This window comes from Acanthaster planci, linkage group LG06 (assembly GCF_054643075.1).
Source record: "Acanthaster planci isolate LZ-2023a linkage group LG06, COTS_SCS, whole genome shotgun sequence".
Taxonomy (NCBI): domain Eukaryota; kingdom Metazoa; phylum Echinodermata; class Asteroidea; order Valvatida; family Acanthasteridae; genus Acanthaster; species Acanthaster planci.
In genome coordinates this window covers 8,094,417-8,120,284 of record NC_141782.1, presented here as the reverse complement: position 1 = coordinate 8,120,284, position 25,868 = coordinate 8,094,417, and the positions used below count along the sequence as shown (strand labels likewise).

The following is a 25,868-nucleotide window of genomic DNA, read 5'->3' as shown; positions in this document are numbered from 1 at the left end:
AAACACCTCAGCAAATTCGACCAAGGACTAGTCAACTAGTGGTTGATTTGTGACGTACCTAGAGCATATGCAGTGAAGTTGAAGTTTGAACAACCCTCGCCAACCATTGTCAGGTCGTTAGGCCGAAGGGGAGAAAAAGTGGCCACAGGAAAGGCAAAGTAACAAAAATTACAGTGAAAGTGGTCGTTTACAAGTGACATACTGTTTTTCTGGCATTTTTCTTTCAACTGGTCCTCTCTGCACTGTGCTATCAAAAATGGTTTATGGCAACCAATGATACGGCAAACCTCGGTAGGCTGGTCGCGAATAGGCTAGTCCAACCATCATCGACTAGCATACGTTCTATCAGAGACAGTCAAAGTATGGTTAACTACGGTTATTATCGAACTTGCCCCCAATGCCAAGCCTGGTCACTTTTCCTATTAATATCTTATATTGAGGTTACTAAGCTTCAAGTCGGTCACTAAACACACATACATGTATCTACCACAACATATATGTATACTTTATCCACACATCTCACTTAATCACTGCACATAATGCAAACGAGCTATCCACATGGCCTCCGCACATGTTCGGATGCTTGCATTTGATCCACAAGTTTTCCCACAAACAATTTTTGATGGTTGCATAGGAAATTACCGAATTTGTTCTCTACATGAAAAGGCCATCAATTATTGACAGTGCTAACCTCAACAGTTTGGTGAAAGATACTTTAACCCCTAGATTGAGTAACCTTTGGCCTCGGCACCAGCACAAAGCAAGCACCACTGCATCTCTGTATTTAGTAAGTCATTAGCAAACAGTGCGACTTTTCAGCCATGTACCACAGTCTGTAGCTAGCAGTGCAGCCTATGAGCATAACTGCATCTTGATTACTTTTTACTTGCACACTTCACTTTACACATAACACGTAGTTCGTGCCAATGTAGTGTTCCGCATGTATTGTACAACTGGCACTCATGTGGATATTTCATGCTTTTCTGCTATTCCGCCACACAAGAAAAAAGATGTCCATAAGTCCAAAACCTGTCCAGCTAGTTCACTTTAAAGTTCAGAGTGATGTGACAAGTTGAAGGTACATGTACGCTTTATATTAATATAAACCTCTTCCTGTTCCTTTTTTCAGAGCTGAAATTGGGTCCAATAAGGCACAAAATAGGGATTATTTGGGCTGTGTCCAGTGAATTCAGCAATGTGAGAATAAATGCGGTAGTTTTTCATAACGCGGCACGTCTCATCCAATAACATATGGAGATGGCTTCTTCTCAGACTGAAATTCTGCAGATCAAAACATCTCCTGTTACATGCATATCACACAGACAGCTGCTACACTTGTAGCAGCTTCCAGGCTTGCAACACCAAAAACACAATGAAAGCGGGCCTGTAGTGTTAACACATGGCTCTCCCCCCCCCACCTCGAGGGTGATAAAGTTCTTTCATTATTTCAATATCCTGAAACCTGTGGGTCAGCTTGATAACTGTAGCTTAAATCAAAGTAAAATGCAGTTTATGAATTTTTTTTTTATTTCATAGTCCTGATTGCAAAGTAAAACTTAATTCGTATAGAAAAATATTTGGTTCATTCAGCATACAGTCTTATTTTGATTCAGATTTTGGAGTTTCAAGTAATGAACGATTAACAAAAAAAACCACAGAATCATCGATAACAACTTTCTTCTGGCCACCTTCACCACTTTTCATACCAAGCTAATCATTTCAATAAAACATATGTAATACGAAACTGCTGCAAACCGCTTGCCGACTACAATGACCTAAAATACAAATCTCAAAATATGGAGGGCCTGACATTTCGATCCTAGCAGAATCTTTCTCAAACGTCAAAACTCTATTTTGACATTTCAATAAAATTGAGAGCAGTAGTTGGCAGCTCCAAAACAAAATAATTAATCAATTCATGGGAAAAAAAAAATGAAAATAACGTTCGGTTCCAACCTGCAAATAAAAATGTAGCACAAGAATATTTCTCGGTGCTAAAACTTGAAAAATGCGAGAAAAGGGAAGCAAGTGGAAAAGAAAGACGACTTACTATTGTGCACTATCTATAAGTTGATACTCGTGTGATCGATCGTAGCAGGCTTGTACACCGCTGTCTTGCCATAACCTTTTTGTATGCTCCCAGAATTCCTGTAATCAGGGGAGAATAAAATACAATCTAATGATGTGGTTTTCAATACAGCAATATGGCTTCAAGAGAGTATAACATCAAAAAAAAAATTCATCACATGAAGTAGTTTCCAAAATTCACAAACTAGAATAAGAAGGGAAATTTAAGGGAACAAGAAAACAAGGTGAATATGAATACAAACGTGTCTAGAAAAATGCTGATTGCGGATCGAAAAAACTTATTTGGGAAACAAAAAAGGAGGAAACCACAAGCACTGTCCTCACACAAACATTTATTACGAGCATCACCCTTTAAGATTCTTCAACATTCATCAGGAGGTTTTGACATGTTTTGTAGGAATGCAGAGGCAGAGATGAGCCACTGCTTATTTTATCAGACTTGATGGCACTTAGTTGAAGTTCCCGGCTTTTGGTACAGAGAGGTTTTCTGGAGAATTTAGGACGTCACCAAGGGCAAAAAGCTTAGGGAGTTCAGAAAGTGGTACATGTATATGTCTTTTCATTTGATGATCAGGAGAGTATCCAACAGAACTGCACAGGGGTTGCAACAATGACAACAGCATATTGTGACTTTTAAGAGCATCAAACTGCTTGCTGATAGTATTCCAAAACCAACATACTCCAGGCATGCTATAATTTTCAGCATTTTTCTTTTCTTTTCTTTACAATGACAAGATACCACGATCACAGCTGTCCTTGACAAAGTCAGACTTTACAAATGCTGACCCCTGGTGGTCATTTGGTCAAGATTAGTGGACATTTCTCACTGCACCGTCACTCTGTTGAATCTCCCGAACAATGTCACGGAGTGACAGTTACTGAAAAGCCACGCTGTGGCCCATGCCCCCTTGAGGGTTCCCCACACGCTTGACCTTCTCAGGCTAGTTTGATTCTGTGTGTGTGCACAAACACAATGAGAATCACTCAAGTGTGGGGCAAGTAAAATTCACCAGAATGTAATGAAATGTTCTCAGTGTTACGGCACAGGAAATCTCTGCATGTTTACATTTCATCCCACATGAAGTGGTTCACAGCTAGCAAAATGTAAGTTCAACTTCCTGCAAGTGGCTTTGTGTGAATCTTGCAGTTGTTTTTTTTTTCTGCACAAAGTACAAACAAGGAGCAAAACCTGAATGACTAAAACATACAAACATGCACAATTTGGGGAATGAGAATCTCGAATTCCAGAAAAAATCCAGAGGAATCACACCCCCATCTTGACAACTGGGAGGATAAAAATTCTGTCCCATGACAGGAAGACCCACACTTGGGGGATTGTTTACAAATCGAAGAAAACTTCCGTGGCAGAAAGCTACATGTACAGTACATAAACGGGTGCAATAGATACAGGTCCATGTCTCTCTCCATCTGAGCTCACCACTTTGGAAAACTTGCTTGAAAAGAGTAGAATCAAGTCACAGAAAATGAAAGCTTTACAAAATTTCCAAGTTCATCTACCATAAAATTTAGTACAATGTAATGCAATGTATGACATGTATAACACTGTACTAAAGTGGAGGAAGACCATGATACAATGAAACACCTTGAAACTTAGAGTAGTCAGGCACTTTGAATTCAATCTTGGGAGTTGTCAAAGTATTGAAGACAGGGGATTTTTGACACTGTGTATATCATGCATACACGGCAGGCATAATGCATAATATGTAGGGGGAAGCGTCTGGAAGAAGTCTTCATTTCAGGTGCAAGTACATACATGTACTTCACGGGGGACAGCTCTAAGCTGAATTAAGAAGCAATTTGGTATAAAACAAATGCAATCAGTGGATTTTGTCCAGCTGGTAGGACAAAGAGAACAGCACCCTGCCACTTGTGTCAAATCTGAATCCCACTGCGTGTACACGTGTATGTAAATAGAACTTTTAACCGTGTTGACTTTTCCAGCATTTAGCAGTGTTTGCGGTACAGCTTGTTCCGTGAAATATGTCCCGCCTGCATGGAAAAAACCCACAGCTGTAAGATCGCTGTGCAGTGAACTCTTTTCCATTTTCAAGAAAATCGCAGTGCAAGTATTTGCTTCTTTAGTCAGAAATCTGCACTGCAGCGGCATCATGAACAGGCCATCATTGATGTAAATTTTCCGCTTTGTTTCTTGCAGCTTCCCCCCTCCCCCCCAGCAAACATGTACATAAATGGCACAACAATACCATGTTAAAGGGAACAAGCTGGAAAGCCTTCCTTCATTTCCATCCCTACCATAAATAAATGGTGTTTCCTTGCAAAACAGTTTGGTGCGTAGATTTCATGACCTCCCATGGGAGTAAGCTTCATATGGCTTACACTGACGCCTGGGAAACTGACAGAGCTAAGAATATAATTTTACTAGGAGTATGTCATCCTTGCACAGGGTACCTGGAACTGTTTTCCTCGGAAGATCCTGATACTCCTTTGTATTATAACCCATTTACTACTTATCAGAAATATCATTTTCAAAGAATTACAGAAACATTGTAAATGTGTGACGTCTGATAATTCCCAAAAAAACAGTTCACTCTTTTGACAAATTCATCTGATCAGTGGCCTTGGGATTGGGTGTCGGTCAGAGGTACCGAGTAGTCCTTGTTTAGCCATTCAACCACCTGGTAAATTTAGCTTTCAGGCTAGAGTCAACTTTCTGGAACTGGTGCAATGTTTGATCCATACATTTTCCACACTGTCATGCAAGAATGCCTTGAAGTGATATGGAAGCTTGAAGTGAACACTGGCGTTTCCGCATTTCCCAAGCAAACTTTCACGGATGGACAGAATCATGACATCTCCCTCAGGTGTCTCATCTCAGGAAGATGATACCATATCTTGGGAAGACATCTCTCTCTCTCTCTCTGCATCCCATCTTAGGATGGTGTATTTCCCTGTCATCCCGCAACAGAAAGGCACCTTCAGTTTTTTGGGTTTTTTTTTTGGTGCTCCATCTTTCAGTGATATGCACAATTGCACATTTACCAGTACAGTAACTTATGACGGAAAGGTGGAATCATGGAGAATTAAGTTTAAGCTTTCGTGCATTTACATGTACAAGTAGGCAGGGGACAAATCTGTTGAATGCATCGGCTTCACACTGGTCAGCTCCAGACACACACAGAGCAATAGCAACTTCAATAAAAGTATATATCGGCAAGAATGATTTTTAGTATTGGGGAATCATTCTATTGGGACTTGCACCAAAAATAGCATTCACAGGCAACCAGTTTAAAAACAAAAGGACCTCAAAATAGATTGTTTGAAATACCTGAATCAGGTGATACAGATAAGAGAGTGTCTGAGACAGGAAGGCATCTCACAGGTGACAGAAGATGTTGGGACTGAACAGTCCGAATATTGATATATTTCATAGTTAGGATTACACTAAGCCTCAAGGTTATGGGGTAGCTACTGAGTAAATGCAGGGAAGGTTACAAAAATATACCGCTAAGCAAGACAGCTGGATGATTTGTTGAAGCAAATGCCCCCCTCCCATCTGAACATCTGATGTGATGCAATCATTGGCTTACACCTAATAAGCTGACTTTTCATAAAACAGTGTTTATCCATAATGCACAGAAACAGACTCAGCACTTTAAGCCTTCAAAAAAGAAAGAAAAATAGAAATGCAGCCCCCCCAAAAAGTTACCACCAAAGTCCCATCTTCATTGTATAATCATGATGTTGACAACTGCCCACAAGCTCGCTCATTTCTGAACTTGCCAGCATTAGATTAGAAAGCGAAATGCATATTCCATTTCAGAGAGTTAAAAATAGCTGATGTTGTTTTCTGTTCCTAAAAATATTGGTTACCAGTATCTCAACTTTTAGTTTTCCTTTGTGTTTCTGTGTAAATACTTGTTCCTGTGAATACATCTGCTCGGATAAACATTTATGCTCGTGCATTTATACATATTTATGCACAATCAGCTTACATGAATACAACACTTTTCAAATTGATTACATTGATATCCTGGAGTAAAGGATCTGTCTTGGTACTGGCTCCTATTCTCCTCTATAAAGCACATCCAAAAACGTCAATAGAATTCGCTGAGGAACTACAATATCAAAGGACCAACTTTACAATATGACCCAACATCCATTCTGAAGTGGCAGTGTTACCAATAAAGCACAGTGCACAGCTGCTTTCCAGCAGGCATTCCGGAATCAGACTCTTCCTGGAACTACCCAGTCTACGAAGACTGCAGAAAGGCTAAAATGTCACTCAAAATAAAAGCTGCTTGTATCAATTCTTGGGAGGGAACCAGAATTGGACAGATAGTTGATTTTCTCAGAAGTGTAAAGTTAAATGATTCCAAATGCAAGCTGGGAATGGATTCTACATGTACACGTATTTAATGTCAGGCACAGAGGTCCCCAAGCTGTACATGTATGCACATGCATTCTGGGACTTGGTGAAAGGGGCTTAAATAATAGTGAATGAGGGCTGAAGCACATCCAGGTGGGCGTTCGCTATGTGAATAAGTGCCCGAGTTGTAATGAGTCACTAATTTTTGTGACTCAAGTTGAGTCGTTTTAACCCAGTGACTGAATCGAATCGAGTCACTGTAACGTAGTGACTCAAGTAGGGACTCGAGTTGAGTGGAGTCAGTTGCTTGCAATGACTCGAACAGAGTCAAATCATTTACCTGTCAGGACTTGAGTTGAGTCACAAAAACTGGTGACTCGAGTTGGACTCGAGTCACTGACTCGAGCCATTACAACTCTTATAAGTGCACCACCTTCACAAAGACAAACAGAGAGGGTGGAGGAACACTTCAAGGACAATGCTGTTGTGCGCCTGCAGAGATTAACATTCCATTAACAAACGATTTTGGGTCAAGAAAAACACATGATTAGAGTTACTTTTTTGTATGCACTGTAAAAAGAAATAAAAAACAGCAACTTTCTAGAACATTACAAAAAAGATCACTTGATGGGTCCACTCTATAAGTACAGTTGTCCAATTCGGAAACTTGAACTCATAGGCAAAAAAGTTCTTCTGGATTCCTAACTGACCCTAATTTTTGGCCGAACCCTCAAATTTTTATCGGCGAGTTGGAAAAAAAAATTTTTAAATTGTCTTCACAAAACACCTCTCAACAAATTTTTTCATGTCAAAATGTTTTTATGTAAAAGTTTTCCTAATTACATGTGCAATTTTTGAAAAGAAATTTCTGTCATTTTCACAAGTTCTCCTTTTTATTTCCCTATCGCTACATGGTGAAAACATGTGCAACAATTCTCAATGTATACTGCACTGGCACCTGCAGCACCACGTCATTGCAAAAAAAGCATGATGAAAATGTGGTAATCAGTCTACGCATCCAAGCCAACATCGCATTATTACACCGAAATGTATACACACACCTCTACAGCTGGACGTCAAAAGAAACATCAATGTAGCAAGAATTCACAGAACTTGATCTCGTCTATGTACGCAGTTTCTATGTTCATGAATTTAATAAGGAGTTATATTGCTCATACTTCAAGCCAGTGTATTTCCACAAAATTTCCTGCCCCAGAACAAGGTTTATCACCCGCCCCTCTAGATGCATCACACAAGCCTACCACATGGTATATGGGCACTGCTGCCAGTTTCCCGTCGTGATTATCTGACTTGTGTTGTGCATACTTGGTGTGAATTGTCCATTATTAAGAAATGTCAACAGTAGATATCTGACACTGATAAAGGCAAGTTTTTATCAGTTTTTGTGGCAAATTTTTATAGCTTTCATAGTGCAAATGGAAGAAGTCCACACTGAAATTTGCATACCCCATTCAATCAGCACAAAAAAATTATCCCCTCCCCCCAAAAATTTCGGACCAACTGACCCTGTTTTTTGAGAGACATGTAATTGGAAGCAGAAATTCTTGTTTGCCTAATCCAAACTTTCCCTGATTCTGTGAATTTCTCTGAAAACCTTTTGCAATATTTGGATGGTTATAGAATTTTAGAGACGTATGTGCCAACACTACTTCAGAACACGTTTTCCAAATGTACATGTACACACCATAAATGGACCACTGTACAGGGTACATACATGAGCCAATGGGTTACGGAACTTGTTGGATTTCACTGGCTGATGCAGCAGGTTTCACAGAACACGTATGTATTATTGAAGGAAAGTTAGACTTTAAACTGTGGTCAATGTGCACTTTACACGTGACATTATACCAAAAGCTAAGCTTTACACGATGAAGAGAAGTTATTCCACGACCTTTTAAGCTGAGCCGCCAGACTATAGAAGATCCACTTTCAATGCTGCAGGAAAAAACTAACCAGAAAGCTTGTCAATCCTGCTGACTAAAGCAAGAAGGCTATCGACTTCAGAGCTCTCATTTCCAGTCTACACTGTAAATCATAGTTGCTCATCACGCCATCTGCGGGTGTGTTGCTTCTTAGCAAACTGGGGCATAACACACTCAAAACGCATCATAGGAGGACTGCATTTTTCAGTCGCTGTGGGTGAATGCCCCCGAGTCAGAGGCAACACCTTCAATATGGCCGGCCTGCCTGCCTCTAAATGCACGTCGCCAGGATCCCAAGGCCAACCTAAATGTACACGTACTCGTCTGTTAATAGTGTTATATTTGAGGATTTTTACCTGAATGCAGACTCTGGCCCCACTTTTCTTCCAGAGCAACTCGAGCCTTTCACATTTAGTAACGGTAAACACCCATGAAAAGTCTGGTTGAGGAGTTACCTACATTCCATTACATCCTTTAATTACACCACAAACTGCCCAAGTTTACCCAAACCAACGACATCATGGGTAAGCGCAAAGGAAAAACAAATGCTCTGACAATTAAGGCAAACTCTGTGATTGAAACCTGTACATATGCCAATTTAAAAAGATGCAAACAACATAATCAATGTGACTACGAGTCATTGGGCTTAAACACAGCTAAAAGCAAAATCAGTTCAGCAAACATCATCAGAAACAGATCCCACTGCACTTACTATTTTTTTGTGGTAATTCACCTCACCAGTGAGCATATCCACATAAACGATTCAATATTCACCAATTCCACATGAGGTGCTTTTCAAGGCAGAAGTAAAAATCCTGATTGTGTTTTGAATCTTTAATTTTTAAGAATGGGCCTTCTGCTGCAAAACATACCGGCGAGAATAAATAACCGTTTGGATGCAACGAGTAAAAAGATACTGGTTATCTGGTAAAACAACCACCTGACAAAAATATTCCGAGTACAGGTGTACTGATCTTCAAGTGGAGGAAATGATGGTACAAAAACTAGGGGAAATGGCCTATGAGGCCATGTACGTGTAGACATGCAAAAGTCTTTGGGTGCCTCTGCTTAATCATACTTCCGACAGTGATTGGTGCTTTCATGAAGAGCCTTGACTTGTATGTGATGTGTTTCTGCCAAATTAAAAATCCTAACTTTCAAAAGCAGTAAAGTGTACTGTACATGTATATCATTCGTTTCAAGTTGATTAGATTTGCCATCACTGGGTGCTGCCAATGCCATTTGATTCAACAACTGGCAATCTGGGGGATGTCTTAAAGCTGTGGCATGGGCATTTACTACCCTTAAATGCATGCAGCTTTTGTCTGTCAGAACTATCCATGTACATGTACATGTACACTTGGATTTCAATAATTTATGCAGAAAATAGGTTTGACCCTGCATTTCCTCTTGGGAAGCTACAACCTGTGCGCATGTGCTCCAAAGGCTATTTTTATCTCTGATGATGATGCCAGGTAAACTTGCTGGTTGCTATAAATAACGTAGTGCTATAAATAGCAAAGCATTAATAGCATTAGGGTCGCCACCATTGTTGAACCACCAGCTGAATGGGGCACAAAAGCCAAAGTACACTGTACAGAGCCATTGACTGAAAAAGAAACTACGGTGTATTGTCCACATCAGTGAGCCACAATGATGGTTGGGGGGGGGTTGAAAACCACCCTCAAAAAAGAGCACACAGTTCAATAAGAGGATATCCCATAGATATTCAAGCCAGATAATCTCTCCACGTGTTCACATGGTTCGCCCCTGCTACTGGTGCACGCATACGTATACAGTGTGGAGTATGCAAATGCTTCATATCACTCAAACTTGGACATTCGTTTAAATGTCAATTATACTTGTCTCCACAAAATGAATGAGCACAGATCCTCGACTCTGTGCACTGCTCGAAATGAGCATGATGCATTTTCTTTTACCCTCTGGTTCTTCCTAGTGAGGGAAACACAGTTGTACTCTGACACTGTTACCAAATTCAACTCAGAGTTTAAAATAATAAAGCTAATTTAAGTCCTGATTATGAATCCTTCATTTACGTGTTGAATCCAAAATGTGGATTTAAATCAAAATGAAATATATATAGGTGGCTTCAATTGAACACAACAATCTCAGCAAACCCGCATTGCTTGTTATAACTTTACATGTACACCCACAGTTTTATCAAAAGGTCCTAAACGGTTAAGGAAAGTGTATTTGGAATTTAAAATTTGAGAAACCTGAAAAATGTGTTGAATCAGTAGAAACACTAGAAAAAACTATCATTGTGAATTGTCTGAGAAATGATCTTCCACAACTAGGAAGGATAAGATTGCACCTTTCAGTTTCTTGTGAACAAGTGTAACTTGTACAGGTACATGGATCTGCCAGTTGGGTCATTCTATAAATTTGGGGTCCAGCGACATGTGACATTCTTCTGTAATTGTCACACCTGACTTGTATACTTCGACAAGGCATACATGTATATCACTGAAATTGATTTCAAACTATTTTTATTTGATTAGCTGGTAATTTGCATTGTGTATTCAATCTTGGAAATTAAAGAATGAGTATTACACATTAGAAATTCATAGGCAGATTTAAAGGGGACAGGAAAAAATTGGACCCCAAATTATAGAATGACCCATTTCCCTTCTTACGTGTATGGCACAGGAAGGTCAGGTACACCACAACAAAGCCCCTATTCTTATTTCTATCCCACTATGCTCTGTGTTTAACACTGTGCAAAGTCATCAGTGCACTGGGCTATTCCTTCAGTAATGTGACATTTATGGAAACACAAAGTCTTCTTTCTACTGCATTTTTTAGTTTTTTTCGCTCAATATTGATGGTGCAATTGCTCTGGTGATGAGCCTCATTAAATGAGGACACAAATGTCAATTTGTGCATACATGTACAACTTTTCCACCCCACTTTTGGACCCCTATTTTCTGGAGTTACCCATATCAAGTATTTTATCTCTGCCACAAGTGCACACTGACGGCACATACATGTACATGTACCGATCTCACTGTCTTGACATTGCTTGCTCTAATTTATAGAGCAAGCAATAATAATGATAATGACTGATACATGTATTCTCAGTCCAAAATCTGAATTTACATTTAGGCATAAGGTTAAACGTGCGTGATATTCTGTTTAGTGTCATGTGACTGGTGTATGCTTAAATTGTACATGTAACGGAAGCTCATCCACCGGCAGATTACATGTAACCCTCCCAATCTCCTCTTCCCCCAGCTTTCTAAATGCCACGCTTGTATAATTTTGCATTGGTCATACAGGGATTAAGTGTGAACAAATCAACCTGCAATTACACGCGAGTCAAATTTCGCTTCTTTTTATGTTATTCTGATTGGTAATTAGAGTGGTTCTGAATGTCACAGCTATTTTTTTATATGACCCGAATCCTTTTTTTCTCTTTCTCTTTTCAACTTCTTTGCTGGGCTACATGATATCCGAAGCCAAAAGGTTGTGTTTAATGGGCCTTCCAGGCAAAAACTTCACTGTACATGTATATGTACATGTACACTGTGATCTGTGGCAAGGCTTCTTACAGAATGTCACAGCTATTCTGCGAGAGTGGATGACGATTTTTTTTTTATCATGTGCATGTATGATTACATCTCTAACCCTTTGGCTGAACTCTAAAAACCTTAATGGACTGGATTATTCTACTTCTATGGCAGAACAGAAATTGAAAAAATTCCTCCCCCCAAGTGCGATCCGCTGTATCAAGTCAGGGGTTTAGATAACGTGCGTATTGGTGTATATACGCTTCCCGACTTGGACATTTAGTCAAAATATGCAGCATAAAACTTCATGCAGAACGTAAAAAATGCAGTGATTTCTACTACAGAAAGAATACCATCAGTTTCTGTATTTTTCATGTTTCATCAATACCACCCTGCCCAGCAAAATAACATTCGTAGCGGACGCTATTGAAATCCATTTGTTCATGTTCGTCTGTATACAGCTTTTTCCGCTGCTCTGTACATAACCATGATGAATTATTCAGAAAATCCCCAATAAACAGGAAAGAGGCCAAGCGAAACGTGTTGCAGACCGAAACGGGCTACTGCGCAAACATTGTGCGCATGGATCGTTTTTGTGTACAAAAATGTGGTCACCAGACTCCCTGAAGACATGCTATTTCTAGCCCGTAGGGACCACACTATTTTCATCGATTTTTGCACGAATGGATAGGGTTTGAGATGCCCAAACTCCTCATCGAAAGTTCTGCAAAAAACATGAACTTTTCTGCAAGTTTTGACCCACTAAACATGGGCATTTTTTCAATTGGCATTTTGGAGGCTTTCTGGTACATCTGCAAGGAACCAGGTATCAGTTTTGGAAATTTGAGTCTGAAACACCTTAGAAAGACTGAGGTTAAGATCATAAGTGTGAGCGCATTTGACCGCTGATTGATGAAGTTCACAGTGATTTTCTGAATGGCCAGGGGTGTGCGCCCTCCCTCTTTGACACTTAGGGCACGCTACTCATGCCCAAGGTCCTTTGTTCCAGTATGTGGATCCCACACCATATCATGTCTATTTTCTCTGGCTTCAATCATTTACCAAACTACATGTATATCACAGGATTCTACTACAAAAGTAACACAGTTATGGATTTCATAAATCTTTCTTCTGAATTTATGTGCTGAAGTCTTTCCCAAGAGTGGACAGCACAGGGAACCACTGAGGAAGACGGAGTACCAGGCAGGGCTTTGCGTGATGGGGAAAAAAACAAGTGTTGCATTTGGCAATGCATGCAAATACGCACTGCAGATTAAAACCTCCAGACCACAGCACTGTCTTTTTAAGAGGAGAACAAACAACTTAAAGCACTGCCAGGCACTCCCGACTCTGAACACTATAGTCACCTGTACTTACCGCAAAACAATTACAATTACTACCACTGCCTAAATGACATATTTTAACAGTTCAGCGAGACACTGGTGTGGCCAGACTGAACATGATGAATTCAAACCTTGTGCCGAGAATGATCAATCTCTGGAGCCGAAACCCATCCGTCCTTGCACAACGGTTGCACCTGAAGAAAGGTGCAGCATCCCTTGGGAAGGACTGAGTGATTTTCAAAGGACCAGGCATATAAATCACATAGGTCTTTTCTCCAAGGCATGAATGGTAAATTTCTAAGCCGCATCTGGTCCACGTTGAAGGGGCGTATAATACAATTTTAATATCAGAACTGTTTTATTTCTTTTATAATTTTTGAGCCCATATACACTACTAACAAAAATTAAGGACCACTTTTTTCTTGTAATTTTTTAAGAAATGCAGGAGACATTATGCAGCAACTGAAACCAACCACAAGTGAAATTGATTACAGTGTTTTTAAGGTTATTCAGGACAGTTGTACTGGACTTTTTCAGCAGTAAAATATCTCATACGATACAAAAAGTATGCACAAAATAAAAAGTGGTCCTTAACTTTTTTTAGTAGTATATTTGAAATTATTCAGTCTCCTTGTGCACTGCAGAGACTGAACATCCTTCCTTGTTGAAACATTCTGTGGCTTATCAGAAGTTTTTGTACACATCACAATTACAGATTTAACCAGCACTTGAGATACTGGTCACTCTTTTACACGAATGCCAGGGAGTCCAAACAGGCCAACAAAGTGTGTGAAAGAAGACACCACTGTGAATAGCACCCTGCTTACTCTCACAAACAGTCCTGCAAAATTGATTTAACAGTTCTCAACAGTCCCTGAATTATAAGACAAAACATATTTCCGACAAAAACCGGAAAACAAAATATGAAAATAATGATGGAAGATTAAAAAAAAATAAAATCTGGTACACTACCTCCGGGTAATCAAAATCCGGTGAACTTGAGACATCTTGAATATAATCCAGTCTGAATTGGTTCTGTGGTTCTGCTAGTTGAATGGGTGGTGTTAAGGTGCTCATTGCTCCTGTTATCGTCTGATAACGACAGCGAAAGAACAGAAACAAAAATCGTTTGTATGCAAAACATTTGCCTGTTGGCAGTAGGAAGTTCTGGGCTGGGGGTTGGATGGAACATACATGCTGTGGGCCCTGGACCTTTAGTAGGTACGATGATAGGGAGAAGTGCTCAGACTTTTGAATGGGTTCAACTCCCCTCTTCATTCATACCCTCAGCAGTAATTCAAAGATCTAAGGGTAACCTGCTTGTGGACCAATGCCAGGTTTGGCTCAAGATCCCACACTTTTTGCACACCAATAAAGAGTGAGTTGCTATCACATGCCTTTAAAGTCCCAAGATTGGACAGTTAGCTATTACTGGCCACTTACCAAGATTGCATCTCGGATATTCCTTCTTATGTCTTCAATTTTCTTCCTTCTTTCTCTGGTGGGGAAGAAAATTGCAGAAATATGGTCATGACACCTACCAAAAATATGACAGTGCTTTCCTCGATATAAGTGCAACATGCATGGTGTGTATGTAAATATCACATCCGTGTGAATAGGAAATGACAATGACAACTACTACTAGGTAGGTTCATCTATTTACAAGAGTTGTTCTACATTACCATCACCCCACCTAAAACTCTACTTCCTGATCTACCTTTAAAAAAATAGTCAACCTTCTGTACAACTTCTAATTTACAAACCAACTTCCATGTACATGCTGTGGCATATAAAATGTACACAACTCACACTGTTATTAGAGTGGAAGTGACTCCATGTATATTTGCTATGATCAGGCAAACAAGCTGACATCTGCGTCCCTCTGTAAAACTCAGGAAATGCTATTTCAAAGCATTGCTTGAATATAACTATGTTTACAACTCGGTGAGGTTGCCTCGTACCTCCCATGGATATTTGTGTGCTTTCAGTTGGCATGGACATGCATGCTACAAACGAACGTCAGTTTTATCTCTTGTTGTATGCTCAACGGTACGGTCTCTTTCAAATTCCTCTGCACTGCTTTTTTTTTGGAAATCTGCATGCACATTTGAGAATGCTGATGCAAAGATGTTAGGAAAAAAGCCATTTCTGTAAAGTAAAATTTACGTGGCTGTCTGTAATTGTCAAAATGTCAAACATAACTGAGAAAGCATCAAAGTCTGATTTCCTTAGTAATATAGGCAACACATTGAGGCTGAATTTGCAGTTCAGTTGCACACACACACATATATGGTAGGCAGTGAAGGTCCCAATACACGTACATGTAAGACACTCTAAATTTGACACTTTGGCCTCATAAAATAAATCATTTCAACAATCCAATGAAAAAACAAACCTGACGAAAGCTGCATTTCTTTTGTTTACTGTCAGCATACAGGGGCATAACACTGAAAGCTGTGACAAGAAAAGGCAGCTGTCTGGGACAGCGTACATGTATCTGTGTTTCTAAACTCTTGCACGCCCAGCACGCTACACTGCGGTGCACATATCATCTAAGTGCTACAGCGTAGCACCTAGGGTCCTACATATAGGTGTAGTTCACAGCTATTTAACTTTAACGCCACCATCTTCTGCAGCAATGACATAATATACACGTACGTGCTGACATGACAAGAAATGGCGTGTAATTTGTCTTCACACAAACTTGGGTCTTCATCGAAGCTGATTGGCAAATGTTAGGACAGAAGTGCAGAGTATTGATGGAACGTGGCAATACATCAGGAATTCTTATTGGTTGAGAATTGATAAAGAGATATGCCACAAACACGCATGTACATCAGTCGAGAGTACATGAGTGATGTACACCAAGGTACAACACATAGGCCTTTCCTGCTACTGTGTTGTATTATTATGCCACAAACACGCATGTACATCAGTCGAGAGTACATGAGTGATGTACACCAAGGTACAACACATAGGCCTTTCCTGCTACTGTGTTGTATTACACTGTCATGTTCTGATCTTGGGTACAAGGTTGAGCTACGCTGGTACTGCATAAACTAATGTACCCCTGATATGCTCCTATGAGATGCGCCAAGAGGGGCAGTGAAGCACTATCTCTGCTATGACCAACATTGTTGTTTACTTTAATTGTCACAGTTCACCTGCTTTTAAACAGTGGTGCTTTCACCATAATTTCACCATAATAATGTCCACAGATGATAATATATCACCTCCAAAGAAGAAGTTTCTCTCTCTCATTCTAAATACAAGATCAGAAACTCGATTTTTCTACAAGACAGAATCAACATAAAGAAATATAAAAACTATTATGTGCAGCTATTTTTTAAATTTTGCATCCCGACAGGAAGAGATCCCCAGTTTCTGACATTACCAGTGACAGGATTGGACAACTTAAGGGAAGATATCTTTGTAAATGCCGACAAAAAAGATGGTATTTCCTGTGATGTGAATGGCTTGTCAAGTATGGATTACGCCAATGCCAGGTATATAAGGAAACGGTTCGCTGTAGACGACAATGTCAGTGAAGTGCACTGTGCTGCAATAAAATATATTTCACTTTATAGGCTACGCAGTTCTTCACCACCCCAACCCCAACCCCCTCTCTCTTTTGGAGTAGGGAAAGTCGGGATGTTGGGCATGATCAGTGGATCTTCCTTATTGGTCAACTTGATCCACGATAAAATCTATTAGTCCAGTTTGGCGTCATCGCTATAGAAGACTGTTGTGAAAAGGTGATGTTAAGTTGAGGATTTCATCCAGTATGCATACACTGGTCATGCCCAACAGGGATGTGGAAGGGGACAGGCCATATGAAACTCCCCATCCAATTTTTTCATGGCTTCACTAGACTATACTCCTAAAAAGTACGTCAACCTCTCGGGGAGTACGGCCTTATTGCATGTCCATGTACACATGCACATGTGCAGGTACATGTACATGCCTTGTCCACTGAGGGTTCGTTATTTCCTAACCCTTTTGTAAAAGTAGTACATGTATGTAATTTTGTTTTAACACTATTTGTGAGTTCGATACCGTACTAAAAAAAAGGTGTCACCTTTTTACAAAATTACGGCATAGTATGATGTATGTAAATTAGGTTGAAGAATAACTGACAAATATCAAAGCAATGAGCCAATTTCCCATTCCATCGCCGAACATCACTTGACACAGACATCACTTGATGCACTGTGTGCACCCTATGAGACAGATCTGCTCTGAAACATTTGAAATGTTTTCTCATTAGGCCTAATTATTCAATATTTTCCCTGCTAAATTTGACTCTTTAGGACATTTTAATGCTCACTGATGATTGATATACCATTGCAGGAAAAAACTTGTGATGTCCCTATATGACTCTCCTTCCAAATGTAGAACTGAGGAAACTCGTGAACTAAAACATTCCCACCACTAGACCACACAACATGTAAACAAATGTAACAATGTCTTTACTCCATTTTAGATCTAGGCTAAATGTGGTGCTGACCCCCAAAAAGAGAAAAAAAAATAATTTAATCGAATAGGGCCTACAAACAAAAACAAAAAACTTACTCTGGTGAAAATCCATCTACGTGTAGAATCCTCATTTGTTTTACGATGGTACTTTTTCCTGACTCACCAGCACCTAGACAGAAAATTAAACACAACAATGTGGTAACAGTTCCAGAACAGAGTTTGAGTTGGGCCTACTTTCAGCATCTTCAGTGAAACGCCTTGACCATGCACTTTTGGAGGAAATACATGAAGGCTGTGCTGGGTGATAACAACATGACCGCCACTGCACTGGACATGATGCCACCCCAGTACGGAGGAGTTGGGCAGCCTGACAACCAAATATGTTTGAGCAAACAGACCACACGTTTCTATTCACTCAACCGAAATATACATTTTGCTCTTGTACTGACCAAGCAGAAGTAACCGATGCGTCGCCCTGTAGATCTGTTTGTCCTTTTGGAGTTGCTTTTCGATCTTCTTATTGGCGTCCTTTCTCCGCCTTTCTTCGTCAATCTCTTCACTGGACATGCCATTTCCAAAACACCCCATCACAACATCCACCACAGTACGTGTGTTTCTTATTTCGTCTGCACCGGGTGTGTATTATTAAAAATTCTCTTGCTGGAGATTGCAGCTCGCCGCCGCCACACACGGGTTTTATATTTTTCTATCAGGGCCGCCGCCTTCAGCACGGAGCTCAATATCCGTCGGCTTCGCTGTCTATCCCACACCGGTCAGTGCGACAATAAAAACGGCTTCCACTTGCAGTATTCCTGGCCACCAGCACCAAAGGAACCCCCCTGGCACGTCGCCACGACGTCCCACTGTGTCTCCGGACCGATCCCAATGCGATTCCTGGACAAGAAACCGTTCCAAATCGAGAGTTTTTAGAGCAATGATTTGTCCACCATCGACGGGTTAGCACTCCATAGTATGGCAGTGGTTTGCGTGTGTATGTAGCGCATGCACGTACGTACGTCCATATACACATTCTCTACACGGATTTTTTTTTTCACTAGCATAGTGACAGCAAAAGGATAGCGGTAATACACTAGCAACGCGTACGTCAGGGCAATGCTGTACACAGCCAGGGTGGGGTTGCGGGGCATTGTGGGTACTAACAACACAACTCGGCCTACATGCATTATGAGTGTTCTCCCCCATCACGAACAAGCCGCCTGCGTATATGTGCATGAACACCACAGCAGGGCCATGTACGAAGTACATGTACGTTCTTGTTTTTGATCGTGATTCCTGGTGACATGAAAATCATTTGCAATACTAAATCGGTCGGTGGAATTTAAAAATTGAAAGACACATACACACACCCAAAAAAATCCCCGTAGCCTAGTACGATATATTATGTCTTTACGCGTCTCTAAGATGCAGAGCTGGCATAAGAGAAACAATTCTGCCGATACGACGAATTTTTACCGTCTCGAGTGATACTGAGAGGCAAGAATCCAAGTAAAAATTTCGAGTAAAAGTAAAATGCTTATAAAGTCAAAAAATACACTAAAATGGATAAATAAATAAATGGTGGTAGGTTGATGTAAAAGTGTTAGGTTAATCATCGGTTCTTACAGATTTAAGTCGGGGGTCATTCGGGATACAGAGCGCTTTGTATTAAACATTTTGTATAAAATTTTGTATAAAAAAATAAATGTTATATAATACCATTATATATTCTACTGTACATTATCTCACACCATTTGAATTATACATTTAACTATTTAAATCATCATGTGTTGAGAAGTTTTTACAAACAATACTGTTTTTGTCTCTGCGTTCCTCTGGAAAAATTCGAAACAACCCCCTAAAATCTAGTGGCGTTTCGTATGCTAAGTCTGGTGACAAAATGGGCTTATCAACACATGAGCATACACAAATATATAGTTTTTGATTTTTCGATTTGGTTGAGTTCATTGATCACGTGTGTACTTTGTTTCCTTTTTATAGCTCCGTGTTGTTTCGTGGGTGACTTCGTTATGGAACCTGCAGCTTGTCATCAAGGCATAAATTATTGAATTAAAAATATTAAAATTATTAAATTATGATGATGAAAATAAAGTATAAATAGAAACCAACAGATGGAGGCTTTCTCCGCTTCTTTGCGAATAACTCGTTGAGTCAAATTTGACGTCAAAACTTCACACTGGATAACGGTAGGAGCAAACACGGAAAGATGCACAATAAGAACGAAGCGTGGTATTCATGTAAGTAGATTTCATTGCAGTTATTTCACTTATTCAAGTTTCATTAAGAGATGCATTTTTATTTGTTTATATGATTATGATTTTAATGGGGGGGGCTTTTAATAAATCTTTGTAGACGCTCCAAACTATCAGTAGAGGGCGCGCCACTCCGAGCTGTGTCATGGATATGCGCTGTGCGTAAGCAGTATAGTTGTGTAGCCCATAATATTGTCTCCGCCTTGCATACTTCTTAATATGCATACATTTTCAATCAGCTCTCTTTCCCACAAATCTACTGTAATTTACATTAAGAACTGATTGTTTTGACCACCCCACTTTGCAAGCAAACATCAAAAGTGGCCTTTCTACCACAGACGGTGGTAGAGCATAAGATGCGATGTCCCGACTCCACTCGCACCTGAAAAATCCTTAACAGAGGACTATCCCGAAACCGCCATGTTGTCTAGAGCTGGGTCTATGTCTTCGCTCCATCGAGGCTGATCACATAGCCGTAGCTCCGGAAGCCTATTTCGCATGGGCACTTGTTCATATACGGCTTTTCTGTTCTTTGAGAGTTTCTGTCACCACCCATCACTAGACTGCTAAAGATCAGTTTGCAATGGCAAAATGTTTTCAGCCATTCATTGAAATGAATGTGCAAAATAAATGAATAAAAATCAGAGAATAAAATCAAATCACAATTCCCGTTATGTTATGGATGCGATTTTGTGAAAATTCCCCCAAATCCTAGTTTCATGTTTTAGGTTCGAAGTTTTTATTTGAGATTATGAATCTGTTGCACAATACATTAGCCTAATCCGTTTACCAAAACAACATTCAATTTCACCGATCGCCTCTTAAATCCTACACTTCTTCACTTCAATATTACCCTTAAAGCGAAACTATGCTCCTAATGGGAGTGAATATTCTGATGATCTGCAGCTCATGTAAATCATCGCCTCATCGAATTGGATCGGAAATTAAATCTCGGTCATTAGCGAGTATACTGTGAAATATGCTCCATCCTTCCAGTTATAGTGTGTCATAATTACATCTCAGTCGGTGTAATACATGATTCCGAACACATTATTTTGAAGACTATCAAATGATCTAACTATAAATTTCTTTTATGTGCACATGTGTTAAATCTCACGAAAAAGTCACACAAATAGTTATGTTTTTCTGCTAAACAAGCTTGAGTGCGTTAAAACGTTTCAACTACATATACGTTACTCACTGATGTTTGAAAGGAGAGAAAGCCCCAAACCACGTCGAAAATTACAAGAAGGGTGGGCTAAAATGGTTCGCTGTCTTTTAAACAATGTCATAAGGGGAAATGCCACGTGAGTGAGTTCAGTAGTTTTTGCCATTAAAAATATGACGAAGTTTTGATTTGAAAAAATTTTAGGCATACAAAAACATGCACGCTTCTTTTTTACGAACAAGCATAGAGCGCCAACAAATTATTTCCATTATTTAATAGAAAGGGTAAAACAAAATCGAAGAAAAGAGAATATAGGCCTACAAGAAAAAGATGAAATTGTTGCAATCTTATGCTAATGTATTTTAACTTCGTTGGTCATCTCACTCTGTGATATATGAAAAGTTCCAAAGAATAATTGATACGGCAAGTGGGCAGATTAAGTCGAATATTAAATGATCTTTCATAATATTCGGTTAGACCTAAAAGGCTAAACCGCGGCTTCATGAGGCCGTCCCCCCTACTACTCCGGCCAGCTCGCCTTAGCAACCGACTCCGGATTGATACTATTTTTAGCTCCAGCAGGGCTATTTATAGACGATCTAGTATGCAGGGGAAATTTACATAAAGCCTTGCAGAGGAAGTGAGAGCAGCGGTTGGCGTTCCGTTCTTCCTCAGGTGTATCGGGACCGAGACAGAGGAAACATTATAGCTCATACCTCTGAAAGTTTCCCCTATCCGAACACTCCTGGGGAACCCTGAAGCAAATTACCCAACGATTACCGGACGAGTATCTTTCAGCGGGACCTCCTTTAAGGAACTCTAATGGCGACGGGCTAACGGCGGACACTGACTGAAAGTAAGTGGCCCATCACACTGTTCACGATGAATTTTTCTTCGAGAGAAATCTAAGAGAACATTATGCACAATCGGAAGCTCAGCTTGCATTTTCATTCGTTCGCGCGCAAATCGTACTCCCTAGTTCAGCCAGTGAACCACGTTGTAAAATGAAGTTTTGCTGTATGTGTAGGTTATTGGGACCTTAATGTTGTTCAGATGCCTACAAAACTGCGGCGAAGGACAACCTCATCATGTATGCTTTTTTCTGTAATGTTAGTGTTCAAACTCTTCGATGATTTTACAATGCACCGCCCACTCACCGCCAGCCATGCAACAAACTATGCCGCCTTCACATTTATAAACACAATTTCTAGTTTGAGAACCCGAAGCAACAAAACACGCAGCACTGAAATGCTTGGAATATTTTCCTGGCAATTTTCTCGTCTCGTTTGTTTTAACAACCGCTCGTTGATGGCCTTTTAATTGGTTTACGTTAAAACCAGTTGATTGTGTTACCGCACGCAATCAGGATGGTTGTTATACTATGTCAACCATTAGTATGTCCAACAATTAAGCGCGCATGCGCCCGCCTCCCTATTTAAATATTTATCTCTTTTGACGCCCGGACAACTCTGTTGTCGCCATTCAGTTTACCAACTCAACTTGATTCGAAAAAGACTTGAAGGTGTGAAGGTTGCTTCTTTAAGGACAAAGTTAAAATCGCGTTCAATATGGTAATGTCTCTTCATAATTGTAAAACAATTTGCTATGTATTAAACGGAAAAAATAAACGGAATATTCATTAGACTGCGAGTAAGTGAACCACACTGAATCAGCATTTTTTTATACCTATGCAAAACGCTATATTTGGTCAAGTGTCTAAAGTGAACTCAACATTAAATGGTTAATTCGCCTACAGGGTCGATTAATATAGTTCAACTCACAAATCACAGTGGAGTAGCTAATCGCACTTACAATAATTGTATTCGATAAATTTTGGATCTTTCACAGTCACCTTTAATTAGGTTGTTATCGCATTAGGGACGATGCCGCATATTTTCGAGATTTCCAGGAGTTGGAAAAATCAAATATAATTTATATGCACGTGATGTGACGACGATTTCAGGACATCATCGTCATGCTCATGCCTTTTCACACCCCCTTCGTGGTCCCTATAAATGTGGAACAGCCGCTCACTTTCGCTTTCCTTTTTTCTGCATATGAAAAAAATCATGCTGCTAGTTGGATCCAGCTTTTATTTCATGCAGACTGCGAACAAATCCAACTTCCTCTGTTCATTTCATTATCTACTTTGATTCATTGTATAGATTTGATTAAGGTAAATTTTTATTATGCAGTGGAATTAAGTGACGATTGTTAGTAGTTTCCGCGTGACAAAGCTTGATCTTCACCCCCCCCCAACAAAAATCCATATGTTTCGTTTAATTTCGACTTCTGGTTACGTTTTTGACAAGTTTTTGATGGTTAGAATAATGTAGGCAGCCGTCTCTCGGTCTTGACCAATGCTATTTGCCCCATCAATGGAAAAAAATTATGAAGATGTGTGGCCTTGTGGTTATGGCTTGCAACTTCCGAACATACAGGATTGGGAGTTCGAATCCGACAGCTGGTTACACGCTGTTCATGGGTAAGTCACCTAACCCCCACTTTGCTCTGTCCATCCACGGTATAAGATGCGTAGGGCAAAAATAGTGGTGCTTGATAACCATGTGTACACAATTGCAGCATTGAGCTTGTATGACCCTCAGGGGCGGCACAGTTAGAGGTTGAGGAATTTTGATAGGCCTGGTGAGCATGGGTAGCAATGATGTAGCACGTTGAACACTATGGAAATGGTGGATTATGTGCATGGCCAATATAATATGGATTCCAACATGAAAACCACATGCATTAGAATGTTTAGTTTCTTTGTTTGATATCAGACCAAGCAAATGCATAATATAGCCCTGTTCTTTTAAAGTGGGGGTGCCTTTGTCTGTAAAAACCAATAATGTTTGTCCTCGTCCAGATTTTGCTAATGAGTGCGGAAAGGCTACATAGCGGGTGATCGCCAAACCATCCACGTAAAGTGGGCGTGACGCTATTTTGACCATGAAACTAACTCCAATAAAATTTGATTAGCGGTACATGTTTTCTACAGAAAGGTTTCCCTTTTATGATGGAGTAACATCCGCTGTGTAAAATGTCTTAATGCGAGGCGTGATTTTGGAAAAATTGGCAGTCTCGGGGTGAGCAGGTTGAAAGGCTAGAAAAGTCCAGGTGATAGCATATGGACAGACCGAAGCAATCGCTTCAAGCTTCAGACTGCCATCCGTGTCATAGAGTTCCAAGGACTGACGACCCAAAGTCAACTTAGTTCTTCAACGTATAGCTAAAGAAGTCACCGGGAACAATCTTCACAGAGTGCGGACAAACAGAAAACTTTGTTTGAGAATGACGGTCGCTAGTATCTGTACCCAGTATTCACGGTGGGAAAGTTGATTACTAATTCGCATACGACTACACGATATTGGGTTCGATTATAAATTTGTGATTCATCTCTCTGCATCCTTTTTCCCCGATTTTAAAAGTATGATTTCTTCACGAATGAAGTTCCAAAAACGTGTACAATTGTTCAAGACCAGTGGCGCACCGGATGGGGGAGGAGCTTGGGGGCTTGGGACCCCCTCCCGCATTTTAATTACTGTTTACTTTCTGCACAACAAAGATGTGATATAGACCTACAACTTGCACCACTGGCTCTGATATAGCCGCACATCTCAGTTCCCTGCGGCACAACCGGGGGGGGGGGGCTTGACCGTCATGAGCTATTTTGGGGGCTTAATTCTAGTCCAAGTCCACTCTCCCCCAAAATCTTGGGTAGGCTACATCACTGTTAAGGATGTGCTACGTACAAAAGCCCACTGATTCCTTGAAGTATGCATTTTCAAAGAGAGTGAAAAATATTTGTCGAAGTTCATTTTTGTAAGATATTTTAATATATTTCGTGAAAAAAGTGTCGCTTTTTAAACTATAACTTCATGGCACTAGTGGGCTTTCATATCGTGATGCGCAAATAAATTTGACTAGCTTACACTCAAGTTGAAGGTGAAGTATAGTGCGCTTCTACATTGAAATTTTACAGCATAATGCGAAGTTGGCAAATTGCCATTATTTCTATCAGCACTCGGTCTCCAAGCTTACCCGTGCCCGTCCGGCATGATATAACGTATAGGCCTAACAACATGCACGAATCTCGTTCTGTTCAACAGGGCACTCACTTAACCAGAGGGATTTCTGTACTGCAAACATCGTCCATGCATGCCACATTTTAAGGAATAAATATGGGGTTGTACCTTATTAGTTTGAATGATAACAGTAATTATAATCGTTCCTGGATTGAAGAACATAATTTCGTCTGGTGCGGTATGGTTTCAATTGCGGCCGATTTGGTCTGGAGTTGGTGTCCCAAATGTTTTATCTTTACTTGTTTACAGTTGTATCAGATTGCTTCGGATCGGTTTGGGTTAATTTGTTTATAGGGTCCGAAATGTTCGCTGCTGATTAGGCTGTTTTCTTCAATTCATCGACATAAAACATGAGCGACATGTCAAACCATTGCTCAACACTACAGATGTAAGTGCGCCAAAAACAGCAGCAAGAGCAATGCTCAGCAACAACGCAACAAACAAACAGCCCCCAAATAATCATAAAGCTCAGCTTGATTTATGTATAAGGCTTACTGAATAATCCAGAGGTGGCTAAATCCACGAAAATGTCTGTAATTCGCGCATTTTTCTAACCAATCAAAAACCGTTTCACCCTTGAGAGGGTACATGCAGTGCAGCATGCATGACGGAGAAAC

At 40.1% G+C, this 25,868-nt stretch overlaps 1 protein-coding gene across 2 annotated transcripts in view; it reads right to left on the bottom strand.

The window, feature by feature from the left end:
- Positions 1–25,868, bottom strand: part of gnal (G protein subunit alpha L) — a 70,710-nt gene that overhangs the window by 39,913 nt on the left and 4,929 nt on the right. Inside the window, exons 1-5 of one of the 2 annotated variants that reach the window (XM_022255226.2) lie at positions 18,178–18,807; positions 17,825–17,897; positions 14,696–14,750; positions 14,225–14,344; positions 2,051–2,148 (exon numbers count right to left, since the gene is read on the bottom strand). In XM_022255226.2, coding sequence (XP_022110918.1) covers positions 2,051–2,148; positions 14,225–14,344; positions 14,696–14,750; positions 17,825–17,897; positions 18,178–18,316 — 485 coding nt within the window. In that variant the 5' untranslated portion in view covers positions 18,317–18,807. Of the gene's footprint in view, positions 1–2,050; positions 2,149–14,224; positions 14,345–14,695; positions 14,751–17,824; positions 17,898–18,177; positions 18,808–25,868 lie in introns of those variants that run through there. The other variant, XM_022255227.2, reaches the window with a different exon arrangement.